The sequence below is a fragment of the Vitis vinifera genome, chromosome 8 (assembly GCF_030704535.1).
Source record: "Vitis vinifera cultivar Pinot Noir 40024 chromosome 8, ASM3070453v1".
In the NCBI taxonomy this organism is placed as follows: Eukaryota; Viridiplantae; Streptophyta; class Magnoliopsida; order Vitales; family Vitaceae; genus Vitis; species Vitis vinifera.
The window spans coordinates 9,726,300-9,743,630 of record NC_081812.1 but is presented as its reverse complement, the minus strand read 5'-3'; the positions used below and the strand labels follow the sequence as shown (position 1 = coordinate 9,743,630).

Here is a 17,331-nt window from a genome sequence, read left to right as displayed (position 1 = left end):
CTAGAGAGTCTGGAATTTTCCTTCTAAGAGATTCCCATTCAGATCTAGAGTCCGTAAAAGACAGTTTCCCGAAAATTCCCCAGGTATAGTGGCACTTAACTTGTTTCTCCGTAGATTCAGGTCCTCAAGAATCTCGTTCCCAATTAAACATGAGGGTATCATTCCACTCAAAGCGTTGTCAGAAAAGTCAAGAAATCGCAGGTAACTGGCATTGCAGATTGATGCAGGGATAATTCCAGTGATGTTATTCTTAGAAAGAGAGAAGAAAATAGTGAAGAAGATGTAAGTACCAATATCTTCTGGGATGGAGGAGGTGAAACTGTTGTTCGAGTAATCCACATAGCTGCAAAATATGGGAGGAGTGGGGATTTGGCCATGGAGCTGGTTGGAATGTAGGTCAAGGATGGACAGATAAGGAGTAAAAGTAGAGAAAGGTTCGTGGAGATCCTCCAGTAAATTATGAGAGAGATTCAAATACACAAGAGAGCCATTACCAATCTTCCAAATCCAACTAGGTATGTTCTCGTGAATTTGGTTTTGGGAAAGGTCTAAATGTGTCAAGCTTGACTGGCCGCTAAGATCAGGTAAAGTTGTCAGCCTGCAAGAAGCCAACCTTAATGTTGTAAACATAGGCAGTATAGAAGGGGACAGATTACAAAGGGTTGCATTGATGGACAGGTTGTTGTATGAAAGGCTAAGATCAGTAAGATTCCCAAGTTTTTTAAACTTGCTGAGTTCAATCTTTCCATTGAATTTGTTGGAAGATAGGTCAAGGAAGCTAAGACACCGCAGTTCAAAGACAGAATTAGGTATCGGGCCTTCGAGATTGTTGCTACTCAAACCAAGGGTGCTCAATCTAGAAGAAGATGCATTTAAAAGAATTTTGAACTAACCAGAAATTTGGTTGTTGTCTAGTCGTAACCTCTGCAAGGATGGGAGGGAAAACAGGGACGGGGGGAGATTTCCTGTAATTCCATTGTACCGCAGGTCAAGATTCATTAAATTAACAAGTTTTTCCCAGTGGAAAGGAATTGGACCCATCAAATTATTGTAGGAAAGGTTTATTTCGGTGAGTCTCTTGGACAAACTAAAAGATGGAATTGGATCGGAAAACTTATTTTCAGACAAGTCCAAGTAAATCAGTTGAGGAAGGTTTGCCACTGAGTTTAGGATTGGGCCACTGAAATAGCAACGTGCCAGCTTTATGCTAGTCAGCTTCTTAAGATTTCCCATGGAGTTGGGTAGTTTCCCCCAAAGTTTTGTATCCGAAAGCACCAATGTTTCTAGAGATCCATTTTGAGGGAATTCTGGCAAAGAATCTTCAAGTAAGTTAATTGACAAATCAAGAATCTGTAGGGTTGTTACCTGAATGATCTTTTCTGGAAACGTTCCAGTTAATCCACAAGAACTGAGCTGCAAGTGAGTCAAATTTGAGAAGCTAGCGAGGAACTGTGGAACTGGAGCAGCAAAATTGTTGTCATCCAGACGAATCCTTGAGAGAGATCGAAGCTTCTGCAGGGAAGAATGGATTGGGCCTGAAAGATGACAGCTGGACAAGCTAAGCACTTGGAGATTAGGCACTGAAGATGACAATGCCTGGCACCACTCCTTCCCCTCGGCTGATTGTCTACACCATTAAGATGAAGTTCCCTAAGCTCCTTGATATTCTGAACCAACATTCTCAGATTTGGATTCTGAAGTTTCAGTGTAGGAAATCCAATGAGATAACCAAGGCTGGAGAAATCGATGGTAACCAACCTAGTCAAGAGCGAAAATTCCTTTGGAATCTGCCCAGAAAAGCCAGAATTGGATAAATTCAGATAAATTAAATTAGCAAGCCTGTCAAATCCTGATGGAATTTGAGAAGAGCAGAAGTTGTTGTTAGGCCAGTTCAATCCTCCGCAGAAGCTGTTTCCAGCCAAATTCAAGCTCTGGAGATATTGTAAATTGAAAAGGCTACTAGAGCTATTGAATCCACCAGAAATTGATTCGCTACTCAGATCAAGACCGACAACGTGACCATTGGCATCCCAGGTCACACCTCCTGATTCCTTCCCAATTGGTGTCTCAGTTGATTCATGTCCAGCTGGTGCTCTTTGATTGAGAGAGTAATCAACAAAATTTATAACCTATATCACCATGCATTAGGATAGCTTAGCTAATATAGCATAGTGGCTCTAGGATCGTTCACTAGGAAGGGCTTTCAACTCACAACTGATACCAATTCAAAGTAAATTGGTGCTTTTTCATTTCAAGGCTAGCTTAAGAAATAAAACACAAACTTTGTTTAAATGAGGTTTTGTTTAAAGCTAACTAAAAAGAAAGTAATAGAAATTACTTATGAAGAAAAACATTCCTTGGAGGTTTAGGTTCACAGGGGAGGTTCCTTATGCAAAAACAGAGCTCCGGTCATTTGGTTCATTTCCTCACATTAGAGAATTAACATATAGTCAATTCTCTAACCAGTGCTGTACAGATGTATCATTTAAATGGATTTCAGCTCTAATTCCCTCTCACTGATGCAACTTGCAATGGCTCGTGCCTCTCACCTAGCATTTGCCATTCAAGGTGATCTTTAACTTTGGACTTCCCTTCTCAAGCTCGCAAGAGATAACTAATGGATGTCTCCTTGGAGTCCAAAAGCTTACCAAGTGTTGGCAATTCTAGAAAATCCTACCTCCAAGTCACTTCCCAAAAGCTCGCAAGAGGTAAACTAGTGCATCTCCATGGACGGAGCTCACTTGCCTTACCAAGTGTTGGCTCAAGTGAATTGAAAGTGTTTTAAGTTAACTAAAAACATAGAAATCATTAAAGGATCACACTTTCTCTCCATTAATGGCTGAAACCACAAAGCTACTAATTCATGCACTTGGAACCTTTCCCGGCAACCTTAACTCCAAGGAACTAAAAGTCTAGCCACTCATTCTCTGAGGAAACTTCCTCAGAGCTTGTTTGGCTAGTAAGAAAACTAACGAGAAAACAATTATAAGAAGGAAAAACAGAGCAAGTGCTCTGTAAAATATATTTCTTCCTTCTGCTGATTACATAATAATTCTCTTTGTAAAGAAAATTACAAACTATATATATGAGGTTATTCACCCTTTTTCTTGCTTAAAGACTAAGGAATCCTATGATAGGTGGATTACAAGGAGAGTTTGGGGATTTAGACAACAAATATCTAAAGAAAAATATCCCAAAATATCTCAAAATGTCGGTCGGAAATATCAGGAAGCTTCAGGAGAACACCGCTGCACTGTATACTGAGAGAAGAACTCTGTGGGTAAGCGTTATCAAAAGGTCCGGATATGTATATCCGGAGAAGTTGAAGCGTCTTCCTCTCCCATCCGGATGTGAGATATCCGGATGTAAAATGTCGGCACACGGAATTCCGGATGTGAAATGTCGGCGCACGGAATTCCGGATGTGAAATGTTGGCGCACAGAATTCCTCCCCGGGTGGACTGAGCTATGCTGCGCAAGAGGGACTGTCTGCGTGTGTAAGGTGTAGGGACCCATCCGACTCAACTTCATCCGGATTCCCCAAGAGGACATGCGCCGCCATGCTATCCGGCACTCACGAACATCACACTCCGGATGATAGCATATCCTATCCGGATATGTTGTCCGGATCATTGACTACAGTGAGCAAGCCTTTCTACAGCCCACGCTCCGCTGCTCTCCAATGGTGTGTCCGGACGCCCTGTCCGAACATCTTTTGTCATGGATTCTAAAGAACTCTCCTCAATCTCTGATTGCTTTGGTGATAAAAAAGCTATCAAAACACCAAAACTTAACACAATTTGATTAGAATTGATTGCAAGGGTCCTTAAGATGTTAATTGGGTTAAAAGGTGATAACTACTACTCAAAAGTGTTTAAAAGAGTTTATTACAAGCTATGAAATAGCACTTTTTGAGTAGTAATCACTCCCCCCAACCGACATATTGCTAGTCCCTTAGCAATGAAGGAGAGAAAAAAATAAAAATAAACAGTACTATAATTTACAACATCATGCTGATCAAAAAACAATTTTCAAGTGGCATGATGATCTAACTCTCACATGGAACATTAAAGAAATAAAACTCAAGCTTCAACAAGAGTTATCAAATAACTTGTCTTAATCACAATTCTTATAGAGACGACATTATGCAAATTTAAGCTTTAAAAGAGTTTCCACTCCCAGATGGTCAAACCTTACTATTCCACAAAAATCTAAGTGTTATTTATTAGTTTCTGAATATAGTATGTTAAACTAATCTCTCCCCCAACCTAGTTCTTTTTCAAAGCTTAGCAAACTAATCAACCTCCAATAGGCTAAGAACGCACCTCTTTTTTCACAATTTTTTTTTCATTGTAGGAGTACAAGGCTAAAGGTATTCTTTTCTAAATTGTCCATGTAACGGGGGTCCATCGATGACTCCCAACCAATTAAGGTTTAGGGCATCAAGCTTTAAGGATTTTTCAACCACTAACTCGGATTTTACCCCGGACTTTTGAGAATGAATTTTTAATACCCAAGCACCTACAGTATGTTAAACTCCACCTATCCACCCTTGTAACGAGCATTGAGGTCGGTGACTCCCAACCACTGAAGGCTTAGGGCACCAGGTTTTTAAGATTTTCACCATATACCCCTCAAACCTTGCTCGGGTTTCAAGGCAAGTAAACATTTTTCTTTCTTTCTTCTTTTTTTCAAAGGCTCATTGGCCTTTTATAAGGTGTCCCAACACTATTAAATGAGGTCAAAGGTACCAAGTCTAAAATTTTCCTAAGTTAAGGGGGAAATAGTTCTTCATCTTATAATCAGAACCTATTGTGCACAGTGTGTGAATAGCTTAAAGTGGAAGAATTAAGGTTGAATTCAATAGAAGTTTCAACAATTCATCAACTTTAGTAAGCATAATACAAAATCTAAGTCAAGTAAAAAGACAAAAATTTAATTTATCTCATTTCATTTTTGAGAATTTTTCCTTAATAACCATGGAGAGTAGAATAAAAACTTAAAAAATTTTAAAATTAAGCAAAAAGCAACTAAATTACCAAAATAACTTAGCATTAATAACAAAAACTTCCTTCCTCAACTCTCCCCCCAACCAAACTGAACATTGTCCTCAATGTGACAGAAGCAATTGAAAAATAGGGAGGAAGTGGTACCTCCTGAGTGACATGAAGTGATGCTGTGGAAATAATGGCTTAGCTGTCTCTCCTATAGGAGGCTCTGAATGAGGCAAAGGCTGATTAACAAAAAGAGGGGCCTGTGATGGCTCTGAGGAGCTGGGAGCAGCTTCTTTCGATTTTCTTGTAATTCCTCCTGATTTTAATCATTCAAAAAAATTAGTTACAATTAACATAATTTAAGATCAGAATTACAATCAAATAATTTACAAAACTTAAAAATTAACATATTTAACAAAATTATGGACTTTGGTGAAACCAAGTCCATCTAACCCTTCTCTGATCAGGATTTTTGTGGCTCAAGGAGGTTGATTTCCTCATTTTTTGGCTTGAACGACTCAATGAATGGCTTGAGGCGATGACCATTGACTCTGAAGGTATCTATGCCATTGGAATTTAGTAATTCCACCACTCCATTAAGATGTACTTGGTGAATAATGAAAGGACCTATTCACCTTGACTTGAGCTTCCCTGGAAAAATATGGAGCCTTGAGTCGTAGAGTAGGACTCTTTGTCATCTCCTCAATTCTTTGTTGGAGATTAGCTGATCATGCCATTTCTTCATCCTCTGTTTTGCAACTTTGGAATTGATGTAAGCATCATTTCTTAATTCCTCCATCTCATTAAGGTCTAAGCACCTCTTTGCCCCAGCTCTGATCAAGTCCATGTTCAACCTCTTGATTGCCCACCAAGCTTTATATTCAACTTCCACAGGGAGGTAACATGCTTTGCTATAGACGAGACGATAGGGAGACATGCCAAGAATAGTCTTATAAGCTGTTCTATATGCCCATAATGAATCATGCAGCTTAATATACCAATCTTTTTTGCTTGTAATCACCACTTTCATCAGTATGTTTTTTATTTCTCTGTTTGCTAGCTCCACTTGCCCGGAAGTTTGAGGATGATAAGGTGTAGCTACCTTATGCTTCACTCCATACTTGGCTAATAGTGCTTCAAAAGGTTTATTGCAAAAATGAGTACCTCCATCACTGATTATGGCCTTGGGCACCCTAAATCTTGAGAAGATGTTCTCCTTGAGAAATTTGAGAACCACCCTGTGATCATTATGTTTACAGGGGATTGTCTCCACCCATTTGGAAACATAGTCCACCCCCACCAATATATAAGAGTTACCAAAAGACATTGGGAAAAGTCCCATGAAGTCAATACCCCAAACATCAAAAAGATCAACTATAAGGATGGGGTTCTGTAGACCCTCAATTTTGTCCCTTTAGCACATGTCTTTAAAATTCATTTTCAATGCTCCACAATAGTTCCTTGGTGGCCCATGGCTACTCATACCACTTACCTTTTTCTGAGTCACCTCGGAGATTTTGGTTGAGGGATTATTTGATCCCTTATTGTGACCCTTGGCAGCCCTAACTTAGATTTAGGCTTTTCTTGTTTTTTTAGGATAGCTTTTAGATACACTTGGCCCATTAGGCACTACCCTAGGCCCACTTAGTCTCACCTTAGGCCCGTTTAGGCACACTAGGCCTACGAAGACTTTTATTTTATTTTATTTTATTTTATTTATTTATTTATTTATTTTGTTTTTAATTTTAATTTTATGATTATCATTCACTTTTTATTGGTTATCTTCCTCTTTATATTATTTTCCTTAACTTATTTATTTATTTATTATTTTTACCATTTTTTAATTTATTTACTTATTTATCTATACATGCAATTATTTAACTTCAAAAATTTCATGTTTTTGCAAGGAAACTTACCATTGGAGTTTAAGGAAGATGGGACTCTCCTTGGAAGGTTTTGGAGGGGAATTTGAAATTGGGAAGATTGCTTTTGATTGGAGGATTTAAAAAAAGAAGAGAAGAAGAAAGGAAGGAGGAGAATTTTCCTTTTTGGAAACAAATTTAGGTCTTGAGGGGTGATATATATAGGTGAGAAAAGGAAAAGAATAGGAGATTTTTCTTGGGGGGGGCAGAGCACACGGAATTTTGGGAAAAAAGCAAGGGACTTCGAACGGAGATCGGGCTGTCATTTAATCATCAAGAGAGGATTTTCTCTTTCACTTCAAAGGTTAGTTTTCTATATAGTACTTTTATTTAGCCTAGATTTTTTTTTATTTTTTTTTTTATTTTTTGGAAATTTTAGTTTTTGATTAATTCTTTGTGTTAAAGTTTATATTATTTTATTTTTAAATCCCCAATTAGTTTAATTCTAATCTATCTTTTAGTTTAAGTTTGTTAATGATTTTAATTCTTAAGTTTAAATAATCATATCGAATAAAGTTTGTATTTTTAATCCCAATTAGTTTGATTTTAATTTGTTTTTTAGTTTAAATTTATTTTGTTGATCTTAATTCTTTGTTTTAAATAATCACGTTAAATAAAGTTTGTATTTTTAATCCCAATTAATTTGATTTCAATTCGTTTTTTAGTTTAAATGTATTTTGTTGATCTTAAATCTTTAGTTTAAATAATCATATCGAATAAAGTTTGTATTTTTAATCTCAATTAGTTTGATTTTAATTTGTTTTTTAGTTTAAATGTATTTTGTTGATCTTAATTCTTGACTTTAAATAATCACGTTAAATAAAGTTTATGTTTTTAATCTCAATTAGTTTGATTCCAATTCGTTTTTAGTTTAAATACATTTTATTGATCTTAATTCTTAAGTTTAAATAATCATATCGAATAAAGTTTGTATTTTTAATCCCAATTAGTTTGATTTTAACTTTTTTTTTTTAGTTTAAATGTATTTTGTTGATTTTAATTCTTAAGTTTAAATAATTGTATTGAATAAAGTTTGTATTTTTAATCCCAATTAGTTTGATTTCAATTCATTTTTAATTTAAATGCATTAGTTGATCTTAATTCTTTGTTTTAAATAATCACGTTAAATAAAGCTTGTATTTTTAATCCCAATTAATTTGATTTCAATTCGTTTTTTTAGTTTAAATATATTTTGTTGATCTTAATTCTTGACTTTTAATAATCACGTTAAATAAAGTTTGTGTTTTTAATCTCAATTAGTTTGATTTCAATTCGTTTTTAGTTTAAATACATTTTGTTGATCTTAATTCTTAAGTTTAAATAATCATATCGAATAAATTTTGTATTTTTAATCCCAATTAATTTGATTTTAATTTGTTTTTAGTTTAAATGTATTTTGTTGATTTTAATTCTTTACTTTAAATAATCACGTTAAATAAAGTTTGTGTTTTTAATCTCAATTAGTTTGATTTCAATTCGTTTTTAGTTTAAATGCATTAGTTGATCTTAATTCTTAAGTTTAAATAATTATGTTAGATAAAGTTCATGTTTTTAATCCCAAAATAGTTTATTTTTAATTTATTTGTTAGTTTAAATATGTATGTGATTTTAATTTATTAGTTTAAATAATCATGTTAGATAAAGTTTATATTTTTTTAATTCTAAATTAGTTCAGTTTTAACCTATCTTTTAGTTTAAGTATATTTGTGATTTTAATTCATTAGTTTAAATAATCTTGTTAGATAAAGTTCATATTTGAAATTCAGATTTAGTTTAGCTTTTATTTATTTTTAATTTGGATGTGTTTGTAATTGTAATTTAGTAGTTTAATTAATCTTATTAAATAAAGTTCATGTTTTTAATTACAATTTAATTTAGTTTTAATTTGTTCTTCACTTGTATGTGTTTGTGATTTGAATACATTGGTTTAATTAATCCCGTTAGATAAAGTTTAATCTTGATTTAATTTATTTTTTTAGTCTAGAGGCGTTTATGTGTTTAGTTAATCTTATGTTAATTATGGATTGTTATTCTCAATTTATGCGCTTCTTGAATCCTTGTTGCTAATTCTTGATGGATATTTCATTAGCTTATTTGATCTAAATATTAATAATTTATTGCTTTGATAGTTTCCTTTTTGTTCAAAGGCCATTGGAAAATCATGAAGATTGACCTCTACCATCACCATTATCATTTTTGTTAATTACTAAAAAAATTTTACTTTGAGGTTTCACTTTTGTTTTGTTGGGTATTTTATTTCTTATATTTTATTTTTTCCAAATTAATTCCTTTTATTTTAAAATAAAATACTTTTCTCAAAAAAATCATTTTAAAAATCTATTTCAAAAACTCATTTAGAGTCCTCAGGATCAAAATCTCTTTTTTTTATTATTTAAAAATAATATGCAACCATATCTTGTTCGGTTTGCATCCTTCTCGGTTTTCAACAAAAATTTTGGTTTTGAACAAAAACACGAATCAAAGCTTGTGGTCCCAAATAATGGGATGATTCTGGGCTAAATTCGTGTATATCAATTGGGGAATTGGTGAAACCCCTACATAAGAAAATCTTTTCAAAAATTATTTTTGTTGCCATTTTTGTCACTTGTTGAAATTATGTCTATCTTTTTTAGGAATTGTATATAAGATGTGTGTGATAATTAATGTTTTCATATACTTTGATAATTTTTGTTATGCTAATTAGATAACAAGCATGCTAGGGTTTCTTTATTTTATTATTATCTAATCCCTCATGTCTTATGGGAGCGCATTGTAAGTTATTTATGCTATCCAGGTACGCCCCCCCTATCGCCTACTTTCTAAATTTTGTAAACAATCGTGCCACTATGAAGTATGCATATGTTTGATAATCCTTAGGTGTTTAGATGTATGTTTGATTCACTATGATTAAATACATGTTGTGTGTTATACTTCTATACTAACTCTGATGTTTTACGATAGCGCTTGAGAAGCGGTCCGGGTACGCATCCTAACCTTTCTTTTATGGCAATTTGATCTTGTTTAGCATGCAAATTTTTTGAAATCACCTAGCCTACTTAGGTATCCATAATTAACCGATTAATTGCCATATTCCCCTTAACTTAATTAGTAGAGACCTCTTTAGGGCTTAGAGGGGTGTTACCTCCTAGAGGTACCTTCCCAATAAGTAACCTGATCCCCGGACCAAGACTTGGGTTTTCAAAGACACGCTTTTCCAAAAATTATGGAGTCATTTTTTTTAGGGTTTTATTTCTTGTTTTATTTTCCCTTCAAAAATAAAAATAAAATAAGTGGCGACTCCAACTTTTTTTTCAAAAATCAATTTTTCACAAATAAATAAAAAGCGAGTCTCGCCGATCGAGTGGGGACGCACGTGAAAAATGCGGGTCCACAGGTTCATGGGCATTTGGTTTCTTTTTGTAAGCTTCCCGAGTCTTTGGCATCTATCACAACTCCTACACATGATGTGGGAATCTTTAAAAAGCGATGGCCAAGTAAACCCTGATTGCAAGACCTTCATTGCTGTTTTCTGAGAGGCAAAGTGGCCTCCACAGGCATTCTCATGGCAGTGGCTGAGGATCCCTTGTTGCTCTTCTTCAGGGACACACTTCCTTATGATCTGATCTGCACAATACTTGAAAAGGAAGGGCTCTTCCCAATAATAAGCATGAATCTTTGCAAAAAAGTGCTTCCTGTCTTGTGTTTTCCACTCACTTGGAACTTCACCAGTAACCAAATAGTTAGCAATAAACCCTAATATTTTTATTAAAATTTCATTTGCCCCTCCCAGACACTACCTAGCTTTGCCCCTGATCTCTCACCTAGCGTTTTGGTAGGGAGTTATACTGATTTAGTGTAAACTTATTGATTAAAGATGTGAGCATATCAGAGCAATTTAGCCATTTGTTCTAGTCCTATTAGAGGAATTAATCACCATCCCGAAATATACCTAGGCAAATAGTGTCTCGGGTTGAATAGTCTCATATCAATCTTCTTTTAGCAATGGTCCATGCTTGTGGATTCTTTTTATGTCTAAATAAAGGAATTTTTATTTTCCAAATGGTTGTCAATTCCAAGAGAATACCAAGGACTATAACCAAAAAAAAGTTCAATTGGTAGGGGTAATAGCTCATTCACCCAGGATGGTGCAACTACTAGAGATTATAATAATGACAGCGAACCAAATAAACAGAAGGTTTATTATATCAGTAAAGAAATTAAAACAAAAAAAACCAGGTTCCATTGATCAAATCCTTGTGCTTCTGAGCTTATTCTCCTAGGATTATTCACTTTGCTGGCCTATGGTGGATACTGGGGCTAGAACCTCCTGGCTATAATTCTACCACTACAGAAATTCACAGCAAATTGCATTGATCAAAACTATACTGGTACTGAAGGGCATGATGTGATTATTGGGATAATGTCACCCTCTAGTGATGTGTATATTGGATATGGCATAACCAATGCTAGAGAAACTTCTCTCCCATGACCCCTTGGATAATAATGCTAAATGGTTATTGAATATTGATCGAACTCTCCCCAAAATTGAAGAAGGGTGGCAAGAAGTCCTTTAAAGGATAAAAGCCTTTCCCCTCAAATTTAAATAGACTATAGGTAGTACACCCTCCAAACCACTCATTGATGTAAACCTAAATGATAGGAACAAGCATAAAATGGTTTCCCCATTGATGAATCTACTGCTAATCTACCTTACTCCTACTGCTAATGAAAAGAGATTAAGGTTGTCACGATGGTCAACAAAGAGATAGAATCACTTGAGAAGTTGGAAAGGTTGATTTTTGTTGTTATATCAAGGATCCCTTTATTCACATGACTCTTTGTTTATTTATATTAAACAAAATTACTCATTTTTGTCTCTTCTTTCACAGGCTAGAAATTAAGGACCTGTGTGATAACTGTTTTTGAAATAATTCTGAAAAATAGTTTTTAAGAACAATTTTTAAAAACTATTCTTTGATGTTTTGTAAACTAAAAGTCTGTTTGAGAATTTGAAATGGTTTTAATATTTTTAAGTAAGTTTTAAAAATTATTTTTATATCTAGATCGAGCTTTATTTTTAATCATGATACATATTTCTATAATTATTTTTTAAAACAACTCTAAAAAAATAAGTGAAAATAATTAAAATAACTAAAAGATATTATCTGAAACACTTTGTTTTCTGTTCTTGAGAACAAAAAGCATAAAATATTTTTTGATTGTAAAATGTGTTTTCCAATTTTTTTGTTTTGGAAAATAAAAGAACTGTTTTATTATTCTAACTTCTACTCATTTTCTCCTAAAATTCATCTAAGGTTTGTAGTATGGCCTATGATGAGGCCAAATTTCTCAAATCCTAGGTTAATCCATGTGACATCTTTTTATTTTAAATTCTAGTTCAAATTGTTTTAATGACATTTATTTGGGAATAATTATCAACAAATTCTCTACTTTGTTATTTTTATGAGCATTATCTCACACTTTTAAAATCTAGTGTGTATGGTTATAAAATATGACTTATCTTGACCATTGAGATAGGGTTCCTATTGTGAGTACACTAGTGTGTATTGGTTATACATAAGACAAGACCTATGATCATGGTTTGAAATATTGGAAAATATGGATATATTGATACTTGAATTTTACGATTATATTGAAAATATCGGAGAAATATTGGTGAATATTTTGACAAAAATTTTGGTGAGGTGAAAATTATTCAAAATTCATTGAAATATTTGGAAAAACTCCAAAAAAAAATGATAAAATAAGTAAAAAGGCACATGCTAAAGTTAATTTGTAAGTATAATTGACATAAGTATGATTAAGGAGAAAATTATCTCTAAGCAAGGATATATCAATCATAATATATAATTTATTATTTATCTTATCAAATTAATTTTAATTTATAAAATATTAGAACTTCATTATTAATTTTTTTATATATATTTTAGTATATTTTGAATAAATTTATATTTTTAATATTTTAAAATAAAGATATTAAAAAATAAACAAATAAATATAAAAAATTTAAAAGTGAAGTGATAATTATTTTTTAAAATAAGATTAATGAGATCAATAATAATACATTTAATATTAAAACTATAATTTATTTAATTTAAATGCATTCAATAATGTAAAATAAATGATGATACATATATGATTTTTTAATATTTATATTTTTTATATTTAATTATCATATAAATGATATAAAAAAAGACTTGTTAAAAAAATTATAATGTTGGTTTTTATATTTTTATTAATCAATTACATAAAATTTAAAATAAAATAATTAAAATTATTTTTTAAATGCTGAACTTTAACATATTTAAATTGAACATATATTTACAAATGACATTTTGGCCCAGTTGTAACCAGGGTTCAACCCAAGCCTTTTGACCTAGGTTCAAATCCCCTAGGCATTACAACAAAAAATGTGAGGGTTGATTTCGTGTTGACCAAAGTGGTTGGCACCAAAAAATCGGGAAATTTTTCGAAAAATAGGCAAAAATGTCGATAAATGCCAAAATATTACCGATATTCCCAAAAAAATCCGCAATAAATCCGTCAATTGATTATCAATGACGAATGTCATGTTGATTCTCTCCGATAAGCGAAAAATCGACGATATTTCGCTGAAATTTTGCAATATTTCAAATCGTGCCTATGATGAATCATGACATAAGGTCATTGGGTTGTCATGATTCACAAAGTTACTATATTGCATGGACTCTCAACTTTAAGAAGATATTAAGTCTATGCTAAAAATCAATAGGAGGTTTTGACCATTAGGTAAGACCCTAAAGTGATTATATATATAGATTCCCTATGAATTGCAATTGTTGATGGAGGTTGGTGATAATACATATTCTCAATAGAGGCACCATGGCATCTCATAGAATTGGGACAAAGTGTTCCCTTGGATGATCTAAAGGGCATATGATTATGAAATATGTGGTTGTAGTAATTCTTTAAGTGAATTTTGATATATGTTCTTTATAAGCTAGAGTATGTCAATTGATCACATAATAGGAGGATTTATAACTTAAAGATTAAAGAGCTAATCTTGATAGGTTGATAACACTACCTTATTAGATTACAAACACTAATTCATGAGGAATTTGCATGCAATGAATAGTAGGTTACAAACCTAAGCTTTGTCTTAATGTAGGATACCGAAGTACAATTGTTTCTCTTTAGTGGATTCTCGAATCAATTTTGGAATTCAATTATGAGGGAGCCAATATAATCTTATAGGTCCCAATGGTCCCCGCTTGAGCTCCTAGTTCATGGTGACATGTTTTATTTGAGAGATTTAGATTTGTAGTTCATAAGGGCACATAAGGGTGTTTTAGTAAAAATACAAGGTTGCACAAGATCTTATGAACAATTTTTCTAGATTGGTGTTTTGAGCTAATTAATTAATTGGAGTCCATTAAAATAATTAATTAATTAGGACCCAAGTGGGCTAGATCGGGTGACTCAAGCCAAATTTGGGCTCAAGTCACTTAAGTCCATAGGAAATCCTATATAAACCCTCTTAAGGATTTAGGATTCAAGCTTTTGGAACCTTGTCAAACCCGAAAGGCAAGGTTTGATACTGCCTTGTTCAACTTCGTGGTGGACTACCAACGGTACAAACATCACTTTGCTTTGGGACGAGTAGTTCTGAGGAGAAATATTAATTTTCCCCAACTTGAGCACTTCGGATTCGAGGGTTTATTCACTAGGATGGGTTGGTTTCCTGTGGTCACTGTTTTGGAGTCGATTTTCTCGACTTTGGTGTGAGCTTTTTACTCAAAGGCGACTTATGGCATAGGTGGTGATGCGAACCTCAATCGACTGATTTTAGAACCTGAGCTCTAATACCAAATGATGTGAACCTCAATCGACACGCTTTGAGACCCAACAAACAGTATTGGAATAATTGCCCAAGAAAGCTAAAATACAGATTTTTGATAGAACACCCAACGTTTATAAGTGAAACGTGAACCAAAAGTATAAGTAACAACCTTGACCCAATGATTACAATGGAATCACGAACCGAAAGTATAAAGTTTGAAAGCCACAAAGAAGAATCCCTGATAAGTTCATAGTCCTTGAAGAACCAAAAGAAGAGCAAAGCCTCACCTTTTCTAATTTTTTATTCAATCAAATTATCCTCTATTACAATGAGTGCATGCTATTTATATGTCATGAAATAAAAACTTACTAAATATTAAAACCCTAAATAAAAGTTTAGTTGGTCTGAAATTAGCAAATCCAAAATAGGAAAATAGCTAAAAATCGTTCTAAATAATAAAAGCCTAAAATTAAGGTAGATTTAACCTAAAATTAGAAGCTCTAAAATAGGAAAAATGTCTATTAACTGATATGGAGTTCGAAAGTCAATCAGTCATTAATCCACGCCATAAATCACGCCCAATCAAGCCAGATTAGCCCTCAATAGCTTCGATTAAATTTATTACACCTTCATCTTCCTTTGGGCCAAGCTTGGAATGTCCTACGTTAGAATCAACCCAAATCTCTTGAATTAGCCCATTAATTGCTTCTTTAATCTTCTTGGATCTTGCTTTAGTAATAGGCCCAACTGGAACATACAATGGATCCTCGAATGCTTGTTGATTCTCATCAGGTGGCTCGATCATTTCTACTGTTAAAGGCGTCAAGATTCGTCTGGACTAAAGAGCATTTGTAGTATTTTCGATATTGCTCCAGTTGGACTCAAAGTATATGAGTCCAAAATGTGGCCCATTGTGCCAAGATTTGAGCCTAGAGCCATTAAGAGGATTTGTGAACTTGTAGATGCCCACGGGATGGACAAACCCTCAGCACACAACCTGACGGTCATCAGCAAAGTGCTACATCATATGCACGGGGTGGACACCGAGATGAGGTCTCTTATTATGAGGCATTCCTTATTGACTCTATTTTGACTGGAAGACGAATCCACTTGGGGTACTTGATGATGATGCACTTGATCTCATGTTGCGAGAGCACGACTCGCGTACTCCCCTATGGTCACTTCCTTACTAGAGTGTGCAAGGATGTCGGCATTGACTTGAGCAGAGAGACAAACTTTGAGGTCCCCAACGCTTATGATACGTATGATGATCAGTCCATGGGGAAGATGAAATTTGAGAAGGCCACAAATGGTTCTTGGGTAAGGAAAGCAAAGAGAGCAACGACACAAGCTCGGGGACAGGGACAGGCACATCCCGGAGTTGAGGAGGAGGTAGAGATTAAAAAGATGGAGTGTGGAGTAGACCCTCAGAGTGGCTATCAACAGAGAGAGCCCGAGCTTGACATTCCTCCACTCCAGTTAGTGGTGTTCAGTTTGAGACTACTTTCTCTGAGCCAATGATGTTTGAGCCAACTTTTATAGCGGGTCCATATACTTAATTGTCATTCACTAAGTCTTCCTTTGAACTTGCATTCACTAAGCCTACACTTTTTGAGATACCATTTGCTTAAACACCTCTTGCTCTTGACCATGCTCCATGGATGGATTTATCTGCTTAGATTAGCTCTCTAAGCACTCATATGGAGGAGCTTGTTGTAGTCAGTGACACACGGTTCTACTTTATGGAGGATTGCATGGATCATCAGGTTGGCTTCACTTCACAGTTTGAGTATCTCCAATAGGGGATTGAGCGTATTGAGGATCGTTTGGAGAGTCAACATGAGAATATGATGGCTTATTTGCGCTCTGTGTTTTCTCCTCCACTTCCTCATCCTTGATTCCTTCGAGACCCTATTAGTTCATTTTTTATGTTGCCAAAAGGGGGAGATATTTTAGGATCTAGGAGACTTACATGCATATCATTGTCATATCACTTGGATCGTATATACTGGATATTGATACATTGACTTATATATGATATTCTTATATTTTTGATGACTTACGTTGTTTCTTATTGCAAATTCTCTCTAGTATGTCTTGATTATCTTGGTTTTAACTTCGTAAATTTTGATTGTTGATCCATGATTGGTTTGAGGGGGAGATTCTTTTTCTCTTAGATAACCAAGGTTTGTCATCATAAAAAAGGGGGAGATTGTTAGCCCAAGGGTTCTCCTAATCATGTTTTGATGATAACAAATTATGGTTAAGTTACTAATTGGTTTGAATTATAAACAATTTCAAATGTCAGTTTGGAAATTCATCAAATGACCTAATGGATGCAAGATTAAGACTTTTGGAAGACCTTTAATCATAGGAAACATATGTAAGATGAATGCATGGGTGCACTTAGGATTTACGTATCATTTCATGCATATTTGAAAAACTCAGTTTATGCTTTAAAGTTACATTTCCATCAAAACCCGAGTTTTATCAAATGAACCTTAGGCAAATCATTTCAAAATTGGCAAATTAATTTACCTAAATACCTTGCCTAAGTGTTAGAAGAGAAAATAGCA

The 17,331-nt window shown here is 34.0% G+C and overlaps 1 protein-coding gene across 1 annotated transcript; it reads right to left on the bottom strand.

Annotated features, from left to right (window-relative positions):
• LOC100265987 (probable inactive leucine-rich repeat receptor kinase XIAO) lies at positions 1-15,560 on the bottom strand. The gene is made up of 5 exons (XM_059739342.1): positions 15,383-15,560; positions 1,759-2,044; positions 1,115-1,627; positions 894-965; positions 1-598 (listed from the first exon to the last, which is right to left on the bottom strand). The coding sequence occupies exons 1-5, from the start codon at positions 15,558-15,560 to the stop codon at positions 1-3; spliced, it is 1,647 nt and encodes a 548-aa protein (XP_059595325.1).
• Positions 15,561-17,331: the final 1,771 nt, after the last annotated feature.

Coding starts and splice junctions, on each gene's coding strand:
- LOC100265987 (XM_059739342.1), bottom strand. CDS start 15,560: ATGATCGAGCCACCTGATGAGAATCAACAAGCATTCGAGGATCCATTG. Junction 1,628..1,758: donor GAATTTTCGCTCTTGACTAG/GTTGGTTACCAT, acceptor TTAATGGTGTAG/ACAATCAGCCGAGGGGAAGG. Junction 599..893: donor AGACAACAACCAAATTTCTG/GTTAGTTCAAAA, acceptor GGCTTCTTGCAG/GCTGACAACTTTACCTGATC.